This window comes from Pelophylax lessonae, assembly GCF_965119305.1.
Source record: "Pelophylax lessonae genome assembly, chromosome: 7".
Lineage (NCBI taxonomy): Eukaryota > Metazoa > Chordata > Amphibia > Anura > Ranidae > Pelophylax > Pelophylax lessonae.
The window spans coordinates 282,899,896-282,917,061 of record NC_138774.1 but is presented as its reverse complement, the minus strand read 5'-3'; the positions used below and the strand labels follow the sequence as shown (position 1 = coordinate 282,917,061).

General features: G+C 45.6%; 1 protein-coding gene across 1 annotated transcript in view; it reads right to left on the bottom strand.

The window, feature by feature from the left end:
- Positions 1 to 17,166, bottom strand: part of PHKA1 (phosphorylase kinase regulatory subunit alpha 1) — a 120,852-nt gene that overhangs the window by 86,441 nt on the left and 17,245 nt on the right. The window contains exons 3-9 of the mRNA XM_082263171.1: positions 6,905 to 7,063; positions 5,848 to 5,895; positions 5,503 to 5,671; positions 3,522 to 3,604; positions 3,349 to 3,429; positions 1,447 to 1,545; positions 1,221 to 1,367 (exon numbers count right to left, since the gene is read on the bottom strand). Of these exons, the coding sequence (XP_082119297.1) occupies positions 1,221 to 1,367; positions 1,447 to 1,545; positions 3,349 to 3,429; positions 3,522 to 3,604; positions 5,503 to 5,671; positions 5,848 to 5,895; positions 6,905 to 7,063 (786 nt within the window). The remainder of the gene's footprint in view (positions 1 to 1,220; positions 1,368 to 1,446; positions 1,546 to 3,348; positions 3,430 to 3,521; positions 3,605 to 5,502; positions 5,672 to 5,847; positions 5,896 to 6,904; positions 7,064 to 17,166) is intronic.

Sequence of the window (17,166 nt, the reverse complement as noted above, 5' to 3'; positions counted from 1 at the left end):
CTGTCATCCCCTCACTCCTCTCCTGTACATACTGCCCACTGTCATACCCACATCACTCCTCTCCTGTACATATTGCCCACCTTCATACCCTCCTGTACATAATGACCATAGTCATCCCCTCCGCACTTCTCTACTGTACATACTGCCCTCATTTCCTCCACACTCCTATCCTGTAAATCCTGCCCACCGTCATACCCTCCACACTCCTCTCCTGTACATACTGCCCACTGTCATCCCCTCCACAATCCTCTGCTTTACATAGTGCCCCCTGTCATACCCCCCACACTCCTCTCCTGTATATACTGCCCACTGCCATACCCTCCACACTCCTCTCATGTACATACTGCCCAATGTCATACCCCCCACACTCCTCTCCTGTACATACTGCCCACTGTCATACCCTCCTGTACATAATGTCCATTCTCATCCCCTCCACACTCCTCTTCTGTAAATACTGCCCACCGTCATACCCTCCACAATCCTCTACTGTACATAGTGCCCACTGTCATACCCACATCACTCCTCTCCTGTACATATTGCCCACCTTCATACCCTCCTGTACATAATGACAATAGTCATCCCCTCCACACTCCTCTTCTGTAAATACTGCCCACTGTCATACCCCACACACTCCTCTCCTGTACATACGACCTAATGTATGTACAGGAGACTACCCACTGTCATTCCCTCCACACTCCTCTTCTGTACATACTGCCCATTGTTATACCCTTCTGTACATAAGGACCATACTCATCCCCTCCACACTCCTCTCCTGTACATACTGCCCACTGTCATACCCCACACACTCCTCTCCTGTACATACTGCCCACTGTCATACCCTCCACACTCCTCTCCTGTACATACTGCCCACTGTCATACCCTCCGCACTCTTCTCCTGTAGATACCACCCACTGTCATACCCCCCACACTTCTCTCCTGTACATACTGCCCACTGTCATACCCTCCACAATTGTACACTTGGTTTCCATCTCTTATGGATTGGGATTCTGTTTTATCTCTGCAGTACAACTGACATTTATTCCTAATCCCAAAGGTTCAGAAGCTAAAAAGGAGTTGCATTAAAATAAATAGCCTGGGCATGAAGCTGGAAAGGAAATAGGAGGACCAATGCAACCCTCCCAAATCTGGCGAAGGAACTATGGAACCATTAGAGAAGGATGTACATGTGTACATAGGTTCATATTTCCAGGAAATGATACCTGTAACTTGTAAATGATTTCCTGTTTTGTGATGTTCACTAACTGAGCATCCTCCACGGCAAAGGCTGGAAAGGAGATGACCGAAAGGACGCCAGCATCTATCTCCTTGGATGTGGAAGCTCTTGGAAGCATGGACTGAAGAATAGACTATAAAAGAGGCAAAAATGGTTACTATGGTGCAAGGGACAGAAACAAAGGATAACACAAGTACAGGTTGTTATCGTACCTGACAGTGCTGGATCTCATCAGACAACACATGGATAACAGACTGGGGGCCACCTTTAGCACCAAACAAATTCAGCTCATCCAAAGCTTCCAGGGCAGCCTGGAGAAGAGATTGATTTTATCATAAAGCCATAAGAGGTGTAAAAACAGAGCATCAGAAAGCTGAAATAAGTAGCAAGGGGCACCCCCTCGCTCACCCCAGCCAGCAAGGGGGCACCATCTTACCCTTCCCAATCACAAAGAGGCACCACCTTGCTCATGCCAGCCAACAAGGGAGAGACACCTTACTCATCCTGGCCAGCAAGGGAGTAATGCCACACTCACCCTGGCCAGCAATAAAGCCACAGCAAGGGGGCACCACCTTGCTCATCCCAACAAGCAAGGGGGCACCACCTTGCTCATCCCAACAAGCAAGGAGGAACCACCTTGCTCATCCCAACAAGCAAGGAGGAACCACCGTGCTCATCCCAACAAGCAAGGAGGAACCACCTTGCTCATCCCAACAAGCAAGGAGGAACCACCTTGCTCATCCCAACAAGCAAGGAGGAACCACCTTGCTCATCCCAACAAGCAAGGGGGAGCCACCTTGCTCATCCCAACAAGCAAGGGGGAGCCACCTTGCTCATCCCAATCAGCAAGGGGGCACCACCTTGCCCATCCCACTCAGCAAGGGGGCACCACCTTGCCCATCCCACTCAGCAAGGGGGCACCACCATGCTCATCCCAATCAGCAAGGGGGCACCACCTTGCTCATCCCAATCAGCAAGGGGGCACCACCTTGCTCATCCCAATCAGCAAGGGGGCACCACCTTGCTCATCCCAACCAGCAAGGGGGCACCACCTTGCTCATCCAAATCAGCAAGGGGGCACCACCTTGCTCATCCAAATCAGCAAGGGGGCACCACCTTGCTCATCCAAATCAGCAAGGGGGCACCACCTTGCTCATCCAAATCAGCAAGGGGGCACCACCTTGCTCATCCAAATCAGCAAGGGGGCACCACCTTGCTCATCCAAATCAGCAAGGGGGCACCACCTTGCTCATCCAAATCAGCAAGGGGGCACCACCTTGCTCATCCAAATCAGCAAGGGGGCACCACCTTGCTCATCCAAATCAGCAAGGGGGCACCACCTTGCTCATCCAAATCAGCAAGGGGGCACCACCTTGCTCATCCCAATCAGCAAGGGAGAGACACCCCACTCATTCTGGTCAACAAAGGAGTGATGCTACACTCCCCCTGGTCAGCAAGGAAGCCAAAGCAAGGGGGCACCAGGTTACTCATCCCAACCAGCAAGGGGGCACCAGCTTACTCATCCCAACCAGCAAGGAGGCACCAGCTTACTCATCCCAACCAGCAAGGGGGCACCAGCTTACTCATCCCAACCAGCAAGGGGGCACCAGCTTACTCATCCCAACCAGCAAGGGGGCACCAGCTTACTCATCCCAACCAGCAAGGGAGAGACACCACGCTCATCCTCGCCAGTATGAGTGACGCCCACTCATCCTGATCAGTAAAGGAGTGACACCTTGCTCCTCTAGCCAGTAGGAGCTTGACATTACACTCATCGGGCCAGCAAGGGAGCAGCACCTTGCTCATCTTGGCAAGCGAATGAGCAAGTGACACATTGCTCATCTGGTGCGGTAAGTGTCACCAGTGATAAGATGGCCCTGAATAATAATTCAGTGTTTTATTTGTATTTCAAATGGCGTTCCAAGTACTTTTTTTGACCCAACAGTGAAGTCAGGCTTAAATAATGTAGCAATTTTAAGCAGTGACGTGTACATTAATTATTAATAAGAAGCAGGCAAAGAGAATATATTCTGAGAGTGAAGCAACATGCAATTTAAAAAAAAAAAAAAAAAAAAAAAAAAGAAGGACCTTTACGTTTATAGCACTTCAGTTACCTTGGCCATTCCAATTGAACTGGCGTTTAGCTCAGCAATCCCCTGATTTGTCTTATCGCCACGTTCCCACATCCCGAAGTCCTGGAGAAATATACAACACACATTACAAATAAATTCAATAGCACTTCTGGTCAATCACACACCATAATCCTACATATGCTGATCTTACTTACCGCAGTTTTATAAGCCGCTTCAATGTAAAACACCAAATTTTGGACAAAGGTAACCTCATCCAGAGTGTAGACTATGTGAAGACCTGGGGGGAAAAAGGCAATCAATACCCTGCCAATCAACACATTCTGGTTCATATACAAATTAAAGTGTTCCATTCTATCAGTTCAATAAGTGCCAGAAATTCAGTGCTGTCCTGTGCACACCTCCTGTGTTATCAGAAGAAGCCTAATCAGCCCTCCCCAGTTCCCATCTTAAAGACTAGAAAACACCTCCCCCAAGTTGTTGAGATGAGATCAGGTGAAATTCAGTCATTTTGCAAAAGATAGCTGGGCAGGGCTGACACCATTTAGTCCACAAAATGCTGTGTGTTGTCAGCCTGCAATATGAATTAGGAGCTGAATGCAGATCAGCAGGTATTTTTCTGGACCTGCAGGGTCTTTGATACATGGGGAAACGGGCATGTATTGCAGAGATGTAATAAATAGTTATTGGGGGGGTTGCCCCGAGATGCACTTTATTTAAATTGAGGTTTCTTTCCTTTTAGCCTAGTGTAATACAAGCTTCCAATATGCTACATATTTATCAATCTATTTATATGTTGATGTGAACCCTAACTGAATGGCATTTAGTTTTCTCTGTGCACCATGCATCATAAACTTGCATTTTTTTTTTTTTTTTTTTTTTTAATTGTTTGTTACATTTCAGTGCTGCCGATCTCCTCCAAGCCACTTCATGTTGGTTTCACGACGTTTCCCAGGTTGGTATTTCCTTATGGTGACAACCGAAAACAAAGCCTCCCATTTGTGCTTCTGCATTGTCACTCCGTCGCAATTCTGATGGAGGCTACAACAGATCACACAGGACTTGATCCACTGTTGTCACTACAAGAAAACCAACCCTGAGAAATGAAATGCTGTCCTCATTGGAGTGCATGTAGACAGAAAGTGAATGCAATAAGGGACAGCAGGAAACCAGCAGCACTGAGATGTAACAGAGTGGAAAAAAAAAAAAAAAGTGAAAACAAGTATTACATTAAATGAAAATTATAATAATTATATATATATATATATATATATATATATATATATATATATATATATATATATATATATATATATATATATATATATATATATATATTTTTTTAACCAAGTTGTCAAGGACAGAAAGCTGTTCTTAGGCAGGGGGGCGGACACAGCGAGAGGTCCTCTGCGGGGAGCCGGTCACAGAGACAGAGGTCCTCTGCAGGGAGCCGGTCACAGAGACAGAGGTCCTCTGCAGGGAGCCGGTCACAGAGACAGAGGTCCTCTGCAGGGAGCCGGTCACAGAGACAGAGGTCCTCTGCGGGGAGCCGGTCACAGAGACAGAGGTCCTCTGCGGGGAGCCGGTCACAGAGACAGAGGTCCTCTGCAGGGAGCCGGTCACAGAGACAGAGGTCCTCTGCAGGGAGCCGGTCACAGAGACAGAGGTCCTCTGCAGGGAGCCGGTCACAGAGACAGAGGTCCTATGCAGGGAGCCGGTCACAGAGACAGAGGTCCTCTGCAGGGAGCCGGTCACAGAGACAGAGGTCCTCTGCAGGGAGCCGGTCACAGAGACAGAGGTCCTCTGCAGGGAGCCGGTCACAGAGACAGAGGTCCTCTGCAGGGAGCCGGTCACAGAGACAGAGGTCCTCTGCAGGGAGCCGGTCACAGAGAGAGGTCCTCTGCAGGGAGCCAGTCATAAGGAAAGGTCCCCTGCATGGACCTGGTCATAAGGAGGTCTTTGCGCAGACCCAGTTACAAGGAGAGGTTTTTGGTGCCAACCTAGTCATATGGAACCAGTACTACAGAGAGGTTTTTGCAGGGACCCGGTCATGCAGAGCTGTCCCTGCAGAAACCTTGTCATATAGAAAGCTCTATGCACAGACCTAATTCATAGAGAGAGGAGGTCTCTGCATGAATAAAAATACATTTATATCTAGCTATATACACACACACATACCAGATGCAGTCATCTGTGCCAAGAACAGCAAAAAGATTGAAGTGGCATCAAGCTGCAGATGACCCCACTGATCATCCCCAACGATGGTGGAACAGGTGCTGGTGTTATACTTGGCATGGAGGGAATCCCGGGTGCCCTGACTGTACTTAAATTCTTCCACTTTGGGGACCTGTGGAAAAAGGAACATAATTGGTGAGCCTCAATCAGATCAAGCATTTCCGCCATGTTAAATTATCACCAAACAGTAATTGGAAAAGCTAAAGTAACAATTTAGTGAAGTCTTTTGAAGGCCGTCAATATCAGAGCATTAGAGGATATTGTTGATCAAGCTATGGACATGCTTACCTGTCTTATCATACATTGCAGAAGACCCCTCATAAGCTTAACCACATTCTGTTGGAGAAATAAAAGGCAGGCATGTAATTGGCTGCATCCAAAGAGCAAACATTATAAAATACAATCCTATGCCAGATCTACAGTTGAAGGATCAATTAAATTTGCTCTAGTCTAATCAGATCACAAACATGAGTTTCGGGGGGGGGGGGGGCAATGCAGTACAGCATGGCCGCTTGAATATGGTCAGGCTGTAGTTGCCTATATTACTCACCCCCCCACCCCCTTTTTCAATGCATCCTACCTCCCACCCCTAGACATGGCGAGAGGGCATTATGACTGGTAATGGAATGCTTCCTTGACATCGGACACTGGGTGGGGCCTTATTTCCAGTATATCTCAAACATGTGTAGAAAATAGGGCTGCGGGTGTTGGTGAAGCCTGAACACTGTTACCTATTTTATTATTGTTTTTATTTTTTTTGGGGGGGGGGGGGGGGTTTATAAATGTTTTATTATATATAGAGTGTGGGGAGTAAAAATTGGTGCTTGGGTTCAATACTTTTGTGCTTGGTGCACTACAAACCGTTTTATTATAGTTTTTTTTTTTCTTCATTCATAGACATGACTAGGCATGATGGGAATTGTAGTTAGGGCCATAGTTTGAAGTCCCCTGGTATAGAAGAACGAGTGTACAATTCGGAACAGAAGAAAAAAGCAGATAAGTTCTTGCAACCAATATAAAAGAGTCCTCCAATTTGGTGGTAGCATTGGGTTTATCCTTGTCCCTATGGGTCAGGCAGCATGATACAGGATATCAGGAATGACCTTTAGCCGGGACACTCTGCGTGAAATATTAGACGAGGCTTGGGACAGGAGAGCCTTTATTAGCAGCCATGAGAAATGAGGTTGGAGAACACGTGGGAGTTAAATCCAGCAGACATCCCACCGGTGTTTATAAAAAGTATACAACAACATAAGCACATGGTAATGCTGAGCCTATTCCGTACGGTTGTGGAGATGGTACAGATTATACCAGGTGACCATATGGAACATTCTTCCCATCTTACCTGTTCCAGCTCATAAGCCTTTGCTTTGTCCTCATCCCGGTCGGCATTCTTCCGGTAAGCCAGGCTCAGACCCCATACTGCTAAGACGGTGTACACGTTGTCGCGCACCCAGGCGTCTTTATGTTCGCAGCTGGCTGGTAGTAAACCTGTGACCGGATTCTGAAATAAAAAACAACATCTACACATTAAATTCATAGCTTTTAATTTTCTCATTTCTAGACGCTGAACCCTGGGCGCAAAAAAAAAAAACAAAAAAAACCCCATAATTTATTCCAGGGATCGATAAAACCCCAGGCGCCCAGAGATTTCAACCTGGCTCCTGGGCTTCCACGTGAATGCTCCCCACACCCCATGCGTCCTTCCCCGCTATGTATCCCGGGCTCCTGCTTACCCATCTGCAGGCCCGAGAGCAGCATAGCGGGTGCCACCGGGTAGAGGGGGCCGAGAGGAGAGAGGACACGCGTTACATATCGCGATAAACGTTACATATCGCCGTGCACGCGAGAGCAATAATTCTCGCACCAGACCTCCTTTCGTAACGCTAATCTGATGACCTATAGGTGGATTGTTAAAGCATCGCCTATGGAAAATATAGGGTAATGAAGTTTGTCCCCATTTCCCAGGCACTTGCAAATTTAAGGTTTGACATGTTGGATATCTATTTACTTGGTGCCACCCTGGCTTTTATATTTTACCCGAAAAATGGGTAATATATTGCGGTTTTTATGCCCCCTAAAATTACCTTTTTTTTTTACTGAAATTGTGTGCTTCCTAGACCTTTGCGGTCATATTGTGTGACATAAAAAATTAGAACTACCACCATTTTATTCTCCAGGGTGACTGCTTTCAGAAAATATATGTTTGTTTTTTTGTTATTCTTGTGCACAAGGAGGGAGAACAGAACTGTGGGAGGGGCCCAACAGGCTCCACCCACTACAGGCTCCCTGCAGAAAACTACAAGAGGGGCAGAGACTAGACCTGTCAGCCCAGCAGGCTCCACCCATTACAGGAAACTACAGGAGGGGGGGGGCAGAGACAAGAACACTTACCCTGCACAAGGAGGGAGAATAGAGCTGTGAAAGGGATTCAGCAGGCTCCACCCACTACAGGAGGGGGCGGAGACAAGACCTGTCACCCTCCACAAGGAGGGAGAACAGAACTGTGGGAGGGGCCCAACAGGCTCCACCCACTACAGGCTCCCTGCAGAAAACTACAAGAGGGGCAGAGACTAGACCTGTCAGCCCAGCAGGCTCCACCCATTACAGGAAACTACAGGAGGGGGGGCAGAGACAAGAACACTTACCCTGCACAAGGAGGGAGAATAGAGCTGTGAAAGGGATTCAGCAGGCTCCACCCACTACAGGAGGGGGCGGAGACAAGACCTGTCACCCTCCACAAGGAGGGAGAACAGAGCTGTGGGAGGGGCCCAGCAGGCTCCACCCATTACAGGAAACTACAGGAGGGGCCGGAGACAAGACCTGTCACACTGCACAAGGAGAGAGAACAGAACTGTGGGGGGGGGGGGGCCAGTAGGCTTCACCCACTACAGGCTGCCTGCGGAAAACAGGAGGGGTGGAGACCAGACCAGTCACCCTGCACAAGGAGAGAGCGCAGCCGTGAGCGGTCTTTATTACAAGTAGCAAAAGTCTCATATTGGATTGCTGCACAGATCTGGGAGAAATACACAAAGCACACCGAGATTCAAGGAGGATTACACACGAGGAATGCATGGAGACAATATTTGCTAATGCCGAAGTTCAGCTTTAAAGCAAATTTTTTATTTTTTTTTTTTTACAAAAAGTGACAGAAACTATTTTTTTCCCCCACTAAAAACTTTAATTTTTATCCTGAGGTAGGGGGACCATATACACAAAATTGTAGAACAGTGAAAATTTTTTTTTTAATTTTCACGGTTCTACTATTTTGTCTATATGTCCCCTACATCAGGATAAAGATTAAAGTTTTTAGTGGGGAAAAAAAAAAAAAATTATTATACACACACACACAAAAAAAAAAATAAAAAATATATATGTTTAGTCGCAGGCATAAATGGAGCCTTAATAATATTGAAATAAACAAATATATATATATTTTTTTACCTTTTTTACTTTATAAAGTTTAAAAAAAATAAACATAATGATAGATAGAGATATCTTTTTTTTTTTTTTTTTTAAAAAGGTAAAAAAAAAAAAATACATACATATACAGTGGGTACGGAAAGTATTCAGACCCCTTTAAATTTTTCACTCTTTGTTATATTGCAGCCATTTGCTAAAATCATTTAAGTTCATTCTTCTTCCTCATGAATGTACACATAGCACCCCATACTGACAGAAAAACACAGAATTGTTGACATTGTTGCAGATTTATTAAAAAAGAAAAACTGAAATATCACATGGTCCTAAGTATTCAGACCCTTTGCTGTGACACTCATATATTTAACTCAGGTGCTTTCCATTTCTTCTGATCATCCTTGAGATGGTTCTACACCTTCATTTGAGTCCAGCTGTGTTTGATTATACTGATTGGACTTGATTAGGAAAGCCACACACCTGTCTATATAAGACCTTCCAGATCACAATGCATGTCAGAGCAAATGAGAATCATGAGGTCAAAAAGGAACTGCCTGAAGAGCTCAGAGACAGAATTGTGGCAAGGCACAGATCTGGCCAAGGTTACAAAACGATTTCTGCTGCACTTAAGGTTCCTAAGAGCACAGTGGCCTCCATAATCCTCAAATGGAAGACGTTTGGGACGACCAGAACCCTTCCTAGAGCTGGCCGTCCGGCCAAACTGAGCTATCGGGGGAGAAGAGCCTTGGTGAGAGAGGTAAAGAAGAACCCAAAGATCACTGTGGCTGAGCTCCAGAGATGCAGTCAGGAGATGGGAGAAAGTTGTAGAAAGTCAACCATCACTGCAGCCCTCCACCAGTCGGGGCTTTATGGCAGAGTGGCCCGACGGAAGCCTCTCCTCAGTGTAAGACACATGAAAGCCCGCATGGAGTTTGCTAAAAAACACCTGAAGGACTCCAAGATGGTGAGAAATAAGATTCTCTGGTCTGATGAGACCAAAATAGAACTTTTTGGCCTTAATTCTAAGCGGTATGTGTGGAGAAAACCAGGCACTGCTCATCACCTGTCCAATACAGTCCCAACAGTGAAGCATGGTGGTGGCAGCATCATGCTGTGGGGGTGTTTTTCAGCTGCAGGGACAGGACGACTGGTTGCAATCGAGGGAAAGATGAATGCGGCCAAGTACAGGGATATCCTGGACAAAAACCTTCTCCAGAGTGCTCTGGACCTCAGACTGGGCCGAAGGTTTACCTTCCAACAAGACAATGACCCTAAGCACACAGCTAAAATAACGAAGGAGTGGCTTCACAACAACTCCGTGACTGTTCTTGAATGGCCCAGCCAGAGCCCTGACTTAAACCCAATTGAGCATCTCTGGAGAGACCTAAAAATGGCTGTCCACCAACATTTACCATCCAACCTGACAGAACTGGAGAGGATCTGCAAGGAGGAATGGCAGAGGATCCCCAAATCCAGGTGTGAAAGACTTGTTGCATCTTTCCCAAAAAGACTCCTGGCTGTATTAGATCAAAAGGGGGCTTCTACTAAATACTGAGCAAAGGGTCTGAATACTTAGGACCATGTGATATTTCAGTTTTTCTTTTTTAATAAATCTGCAACAATGTCAACAATTCTGTGTTTTTCTGTCAGTATGGGGTGCTATGTGTACATTCATGAGGAAGAAGAATGAACTTAAATGATTTTAGCAAATGGCTGCAATGTAACAAAGAGTGAAAAATTTAAGGGGGGTCTGAATACTTTCCGCACCCACTGTATGTATTATATATACATACATATACATACATACATACATACATGTGTATATATATATTTATTTCAATATTATTAAGGCTCCATTTATGCCTGCAACTAAACATTTTTTTTTTAGCATGCGTTGGGTGTATTTGCTGCACTAAGTTAGCTCCAGAACCTTTTTTGGCACCAAACGCATTTACATTCCGCATTTTGTTGCACGTCAAAGCAGGACTGCTACCCATGTTTGGAGTGCCATTAAGAAATATGGCACCGCAAGTACATTTTTAGAACTTTTCAGAAAACATGGACGGAAACGCGCCTTTCCAGAACGCCTAGATGTGAGTGTGACTTAACATTTCTCCCCGGTGGGCTTTTCTATCTATTAGCGGTGTTAAGTAATGGACTATTTCATCGTCTGCCGTCGCTGGGTCGTGTCCAAGTCATCTGGTGTCCTTGAAATAGGAGAGTAATTCTAGGAAGGAGCTGTGAAAGATCAGGAAGCGAGCACAGGTCTGCATGCATCACCGCTTCACAGCAAGGCGGAAGGCGGCACATTACTTAATGTATATCAATATCCACAACACTTAAAGCAGAACTCCCGACGCAAGATCTTTCCTTAAAACGTGGTTCTAAAGCCTTAAGGCTTTTTCCTTGAAGTTGGAAAACCTTTGGCATGCAGCTCCCCAGCACCCCTTTATACGTACCCGAGACCGATCTCGATCCAACGCGGTGCATGAGAGAAGCAGCTCCCTTGGCTCTCGCTCTCCTCATTGGCTCAAAGGCAGCAGTGGAAGTCATTGGATCCCACTGCTGTCAATCACAGCCAGGGGCCATGTCACACTGTGTGTGTCAATGGACAAGCTGCTTGCTAAGAGGGGGGAGCCAGGAGCACTGGTGGGGGACCTAAGAAGAGAATTGGGGCAAGTATAACATCTTTGTTATTAAAAAAAAAAAAAAATGACCAGTTTACAATCACTTTAAAATGCATTTCTCAATAATTCAAAAGGAATCCACTTTGTGTGCACCAGATGCCTTTGCAAACCCTGATATTACCTCGTTAAAATAGCACATGTCTATGTTGCACAGCCTGTGCAGAGAGCAGAGCGGCCCAGTAGGCTGGACAGGGAGGGGCCCCTACTGTATGTAGGAGCACCTTCGTTCCTGATGTGGACTATGGGATTGTAGTGTGCTCACAGATAACGTTACAAGGAGGCAAAACAAAAATAGATTACAGGGAGTGCAGTGGATTTGTATGGATTCTGTCACTTTAAAAAAGTACCATACATTAAAAGAAGGCCAGGCCTGGAGGCCACTGTGGGAAGCAGAGGTTTCAATGTTCCCAGGATGCTGGCTCTACCGCGTGATGGCCCCAGTACTCTGCTGCCACTACCAGTCAAGACATCTGCACTATATACCTCATCTACGATCATGTCAATACAATTCTTCAAGCTGTGGGTCATAGGCTTCATTTAAAGTCCCAAAACTCCCCCCCCCTCGCCCTTTTTATTCTTAGATTTAGGGATGGAGGTGCATGTTTCTCATGCGTTTCTTATTTAAGTCCCACAAACCACTTTTAATGCATATATACTGCTGGAGGAGAGTCAAGAGGCTGCCCGTACTACAGGAGAGGGTCAAGAGGCTGCCCGTACTACAGGAGAGGGTCAAGAGGCTGCCCGTACTACAGGAGAGGGTCAAGAGGCTGCCCGTACTACAGGAGAGGGTCAAGAGGCTGCCCGTACTACAGGAGAGGGTCAAGAGGCTGCCCGTACTACAGGAGAGGGTCAAGAGGCTGCCCGTACTACAGGAGAGGGTCAAGAGGCTGCCCGTACTACAGGAGAGGGTCAAGAGGCTGCCCGTACTACCGGAGAGGGTCAAGAGGCTGCCCGTACTACCGGAGAGGGTCAAGAGGCTGCCCGTACTACCGGAGAGGGTCAAGAGGCTGCCCGTACTACCGGAGAGGGTCAAGAGGCTGCCCGTACTACCGGAGAGGTCAAGAGGCTGCCCGTACTACCGGAGAGGGTCAAGAGGCTGCCCGTACTACCGGAGAGGGTCAAGAGGCTGCCCGTACTACCGGAGAGGGTCAAGAGGCTGCCCGTACTACAGGAGAGGGTCAAGAGGCTGCCCGTACTACAGGAGAGGGTCAAGAGGCTGCCCGTACTACAGGAGAGGGTCAAGAGGCTGCCCGTACTACAGGAGAGGGTCAAGAGGCTGCCCGTACTACCGGAGAGGGTCAAGAGGCTGCCCGTACTACCGGAGAGGGTCAAGAGGCTGCCCGTACTACCGGAGAGGGTCAAGAGGCTGCCCGTACTACAGGAGAGGGTCAGAGGCTGCCCGTACTACAGGAGAGGGTCAGAGGCTGCCCGTACTACAGGAGAGGGTCAGAGGCTGCCCGTACTACAGGAGAGGGTCAGAGATTGCAGACACATACTACAAGCATGGCCACATACTTTGTAATTGTTACAAGAGACTGCTAGAGATTATTGCCATTACAAGTCAGAGCCCCCTACAGCCCTTGAAAATTACTGACATTGCCCATTAATATTTCACTCAGCAAAATACATTATAAAAATGACAAAAAATACACAAAGATAGAAAACCAGTTTAATGAATATATTCCGTCACTGTCCGAGTGAGCGCCTAGGCAGGGAAAACCCTCCTCATTGGCAGCTGGGGCCCAAGAGCCACACAATGGGTAGGCATTGGGGCCCCGGGGTATGCACAGATTTTTCTGCTTTTGTTTTATTCTAAAATAATAAAAAAAAAAAAAAAAAACCACACACATACATGTTCCATGTTTCTGCCACCACCTATACAAATGTAGGATTCTCATAATAGAACTGCATGGAGCAGCCCCGGCCCCCCGACTCCCCCCCCCCCCCCCCTGGCTCTCCCCGGCTGCATTTAGCATCCTGTAACTGAATACAGATGACCCTCGATCAGTTTCACACGGAGCTCAGCATTGCCCGGTGTACCTCGAAATGTGCCAATTAAAGCTGACCTACACCGCGCCTTAGGAGCTATTTTGGGACGGCGGCCTCTGTCACCCCCCCTCTGCTAATCTCACACACTTATCTCCCAGATCACTAGTAAAACTCACATCCCCAACCCCCGACTACCCCAACACATCCCCAGTCCCCAACAACCCCAAGGAAGGAACCTGCACCAAAATATGAAAAAAAAAAAAAAAAAAAAAAACTTAAGCGCGTAACTCCACTTTTGTTGAATAAAAAAATAAATAAATAAACATTCCCCTCTAGGTGAACTTTGTACATTGCAGGGATTATAACAAACTTTGTTGCAGATTCCTACCTTTTATTATTCTGAAGAAATCATTGTTTGTTCTTCTGTGCTGAGTGGGTCTAATGGGAGTGGTTTCATAATTATCTATCAGCTGTGGCAGCTGCAGGGCTCTAATGAGGAAAGCTGCTGGGCCTGCATCCATTTAGACGTGTTCCTATTGGGAGGATCTCACCAAAAATGACATTATTGTTGCAGGGGATGCCAGAAATCTGACTTGTATCTTAGTGCAGACTTCTAGGAAAATTAGTGAGCCAATCACACAAGCAGGAAATTATGTTTCTGGGGGTGTGGTCAGTATACATTCTGTGTACAGAACAGCTCCAGGCGGCCATATTGTATTGCATTTTCAGAAAATTACAACAGCTACAGATTGAAAAGGAAAGGTCATTTTTAATAACATTCAATAACAATATGAATTGTCTCACAATATTTGTATACGCGATAGAATATTTTTTTTTCTTTGCTTTTTTTTTTTTTTTTTTCTCCACAAAAAAGTGGTTAACCTTGAAGTCATCAAGGTGCGCTTTTTACCCTCTTGCTCCTGTGCTTACACGTAGTCCTTTATCCACACGATCCCGATAATTTAAAATTCTCACACAAAACAAAAAAATAGTACCCAAAACGCTTTTTTTTTTTTTTAAATATAAAAGGGGTGGACTCACTTTTATGAGATACTGTAAAGGGGTAGACTCACTTTTATGAGATACTGTAAAGGGGTGGACTCACTTTTATGAGATACTGTAAAGGGGTGGACTCACTTTTATGAGATACTGTAAAGGGGTAGACTCACTTTTATGAGATACTGTAAAGGGGTAGACTCACTTTTATGAGATACTGTAAAGGGGTAGACTCACTTTTATGAGATACTGTAAAGGGGTAGACTCACTTTTATGAGATATTGTATTTTTATTTATTTTTCTTTGTATAAAGGGGTGCACTCACTTTTATAAGATACTGTAATAAAGGGGTGGACTCACTTTTATGAGATACTGTATTTTTATTTTTTTTTAATATAAAAGGGGTGGACTCACTTTTATAAGATACTGCAAAATATTATATATATATATATATATATATATATATATATATATATATATATATATATATATATATATATATATATATATATATATACATATACACACATACACACATACATACATATACACACACACACACACACACACAAAATAAAGGGCTAGGTCATATATGGACAGGTGTATTTAAGCCCAAGAACGAAAATTTAATATATTGACCTGGGCTCAGAAAAAGTGGGTTAAATGATACTGGCCATCAGACTGAGGACATCTAGTGGCAGAAAAAAAAAAGTAGTGCTGGGAAATGTCTAGGTTAAAATATAACTAAAGCCAAAACTTTATTTTTTTTTTGAATAGAGTAGAGAGAGATTTGAAGCCCTGTCAGTTGTTATTGCTGTCTGTATCTCCATTAAGGGGATTCACCCGATTTGTCTTGGTGACCATTAACACCAAAAGGGAAAAAAAAAAATTCCAAAAGTTTGGGTTGTCACCAGAACAGGAAAAGAGGGGGAAAAAAAAAAAAAAAAAAATGTATCCTGTTCTGTTGACAAGCAGGAATTTGCTAATTTTGGATGACTCCTTTCATTTCCTGTTGTGGCTATGGGACAGGAAGTGAAGGGATATCTCCCCCAATGGGGACAAAGATAAAACAAATGGCGGTTATAACTCTCTTACCCTATCCAAAATAAAAAAGAATTTTGCCTTTAATGCGACTAAAAATAAATAAAGGTGCGCACTTTGGCTGCACTATGGAAAGCACATAGCTGTTCTGAGTCAGCATGAATATTTGCCAATTTAAATAAAAGCCAACCGCCATACATGCCAGCAATGACACCCCAGATGTATTCTGAAGGCGTGTGCTGCTTCTATGCATTATGGTAATAACAAAGGCAACCAGGCAAGTTACAGCTAGCAGACAATAAACAGAATTCCAGATTAATTCTCCATTTCCCTTGGACACTGCATTTAATTCTACATTGTATCCAAATTCAACTTTTTCTGGTAGAGAAGGGAAGTATCAGAACCCCTGCCAGGTATTTATGGTTATCTGTGGCCCCACTGGGGAGATTCCCCCCTCTCTGTGTTCTGGTCGCCATTGTTATTGGGACAGAACAGGAAATGGTCCAATCCTACACATGTTCCAGTGACAACTGTCTTAGAGGGGGATGTCCCATCACTTCTCTGTCACTTTCTGTTGGGTCTCTTAGACCAGCGATTCTCAACCTCAGGGCTGCAGCCTCCCTCTTGCCGGGACGCGGCTTACTGTGTGCTCCAATGGCTACTGCTGTCACACTGGGCTTAGGATTTGCCAGCCCCCGTCCACTGTGTCCCCAAATGAGCCAGGGTACTACTACTACTTCTACTTCTTATGAAGAACGGGAGTTCTGTGGATGAAATTAGTCCATGGGCGGACTGATGGGTTTGCCGCTCCTGTGCGCCAAAAGACGTCAGAAGAAGGAGCACAACAGAGGAGGAGATGGTCTTCCTCTGTGGGCAGCACTGGCTCTTGTCCCAAGGCAAGTGCCACCACTGACACCAATGATTTGGGGGCTATTCTCACCGGGAGACCACTATTTTACTGACACCAATTATTTTGTGGCTATACTCACCAGAGACCACCATTTCACACACCAATGGATTTTTGGAGCTGTTCTCTGCCAAGGGCCACTATACCACTAACAATGATGAACTGAGGGGGTATTCTCCTCTGGGGGGCCATGAGCCTACCAATACCAATGATTTTGGGGCTATTTTCTACTGAGGGACACTATTTCACTGACACCAAAGAATTGAGGGGGCTTCCTCTTCCCTGGAGGCCACTATTCCAATGACACCAATGATTTGTGGGCTAAAAACCCCTGGGGGGGGGGGGCATTTTCCCAATGACACTAATCATTGGAAGGGCTATTCTCCTGCAGGGTCCACTGTCCTATTAGCATCAGTGGTTTGAATAACTATTTTTTTCTAGGGTTTGCTAATAATTTGGAAGGATTTTTCCCATCTGGCCACAAGCCCACCAACATTAATGATTTGGCTGGCTATTTTGTCTTGGGGGCCATAGTCCTGCTTATGCAATAATCTGGGGGCTATTCAGTGC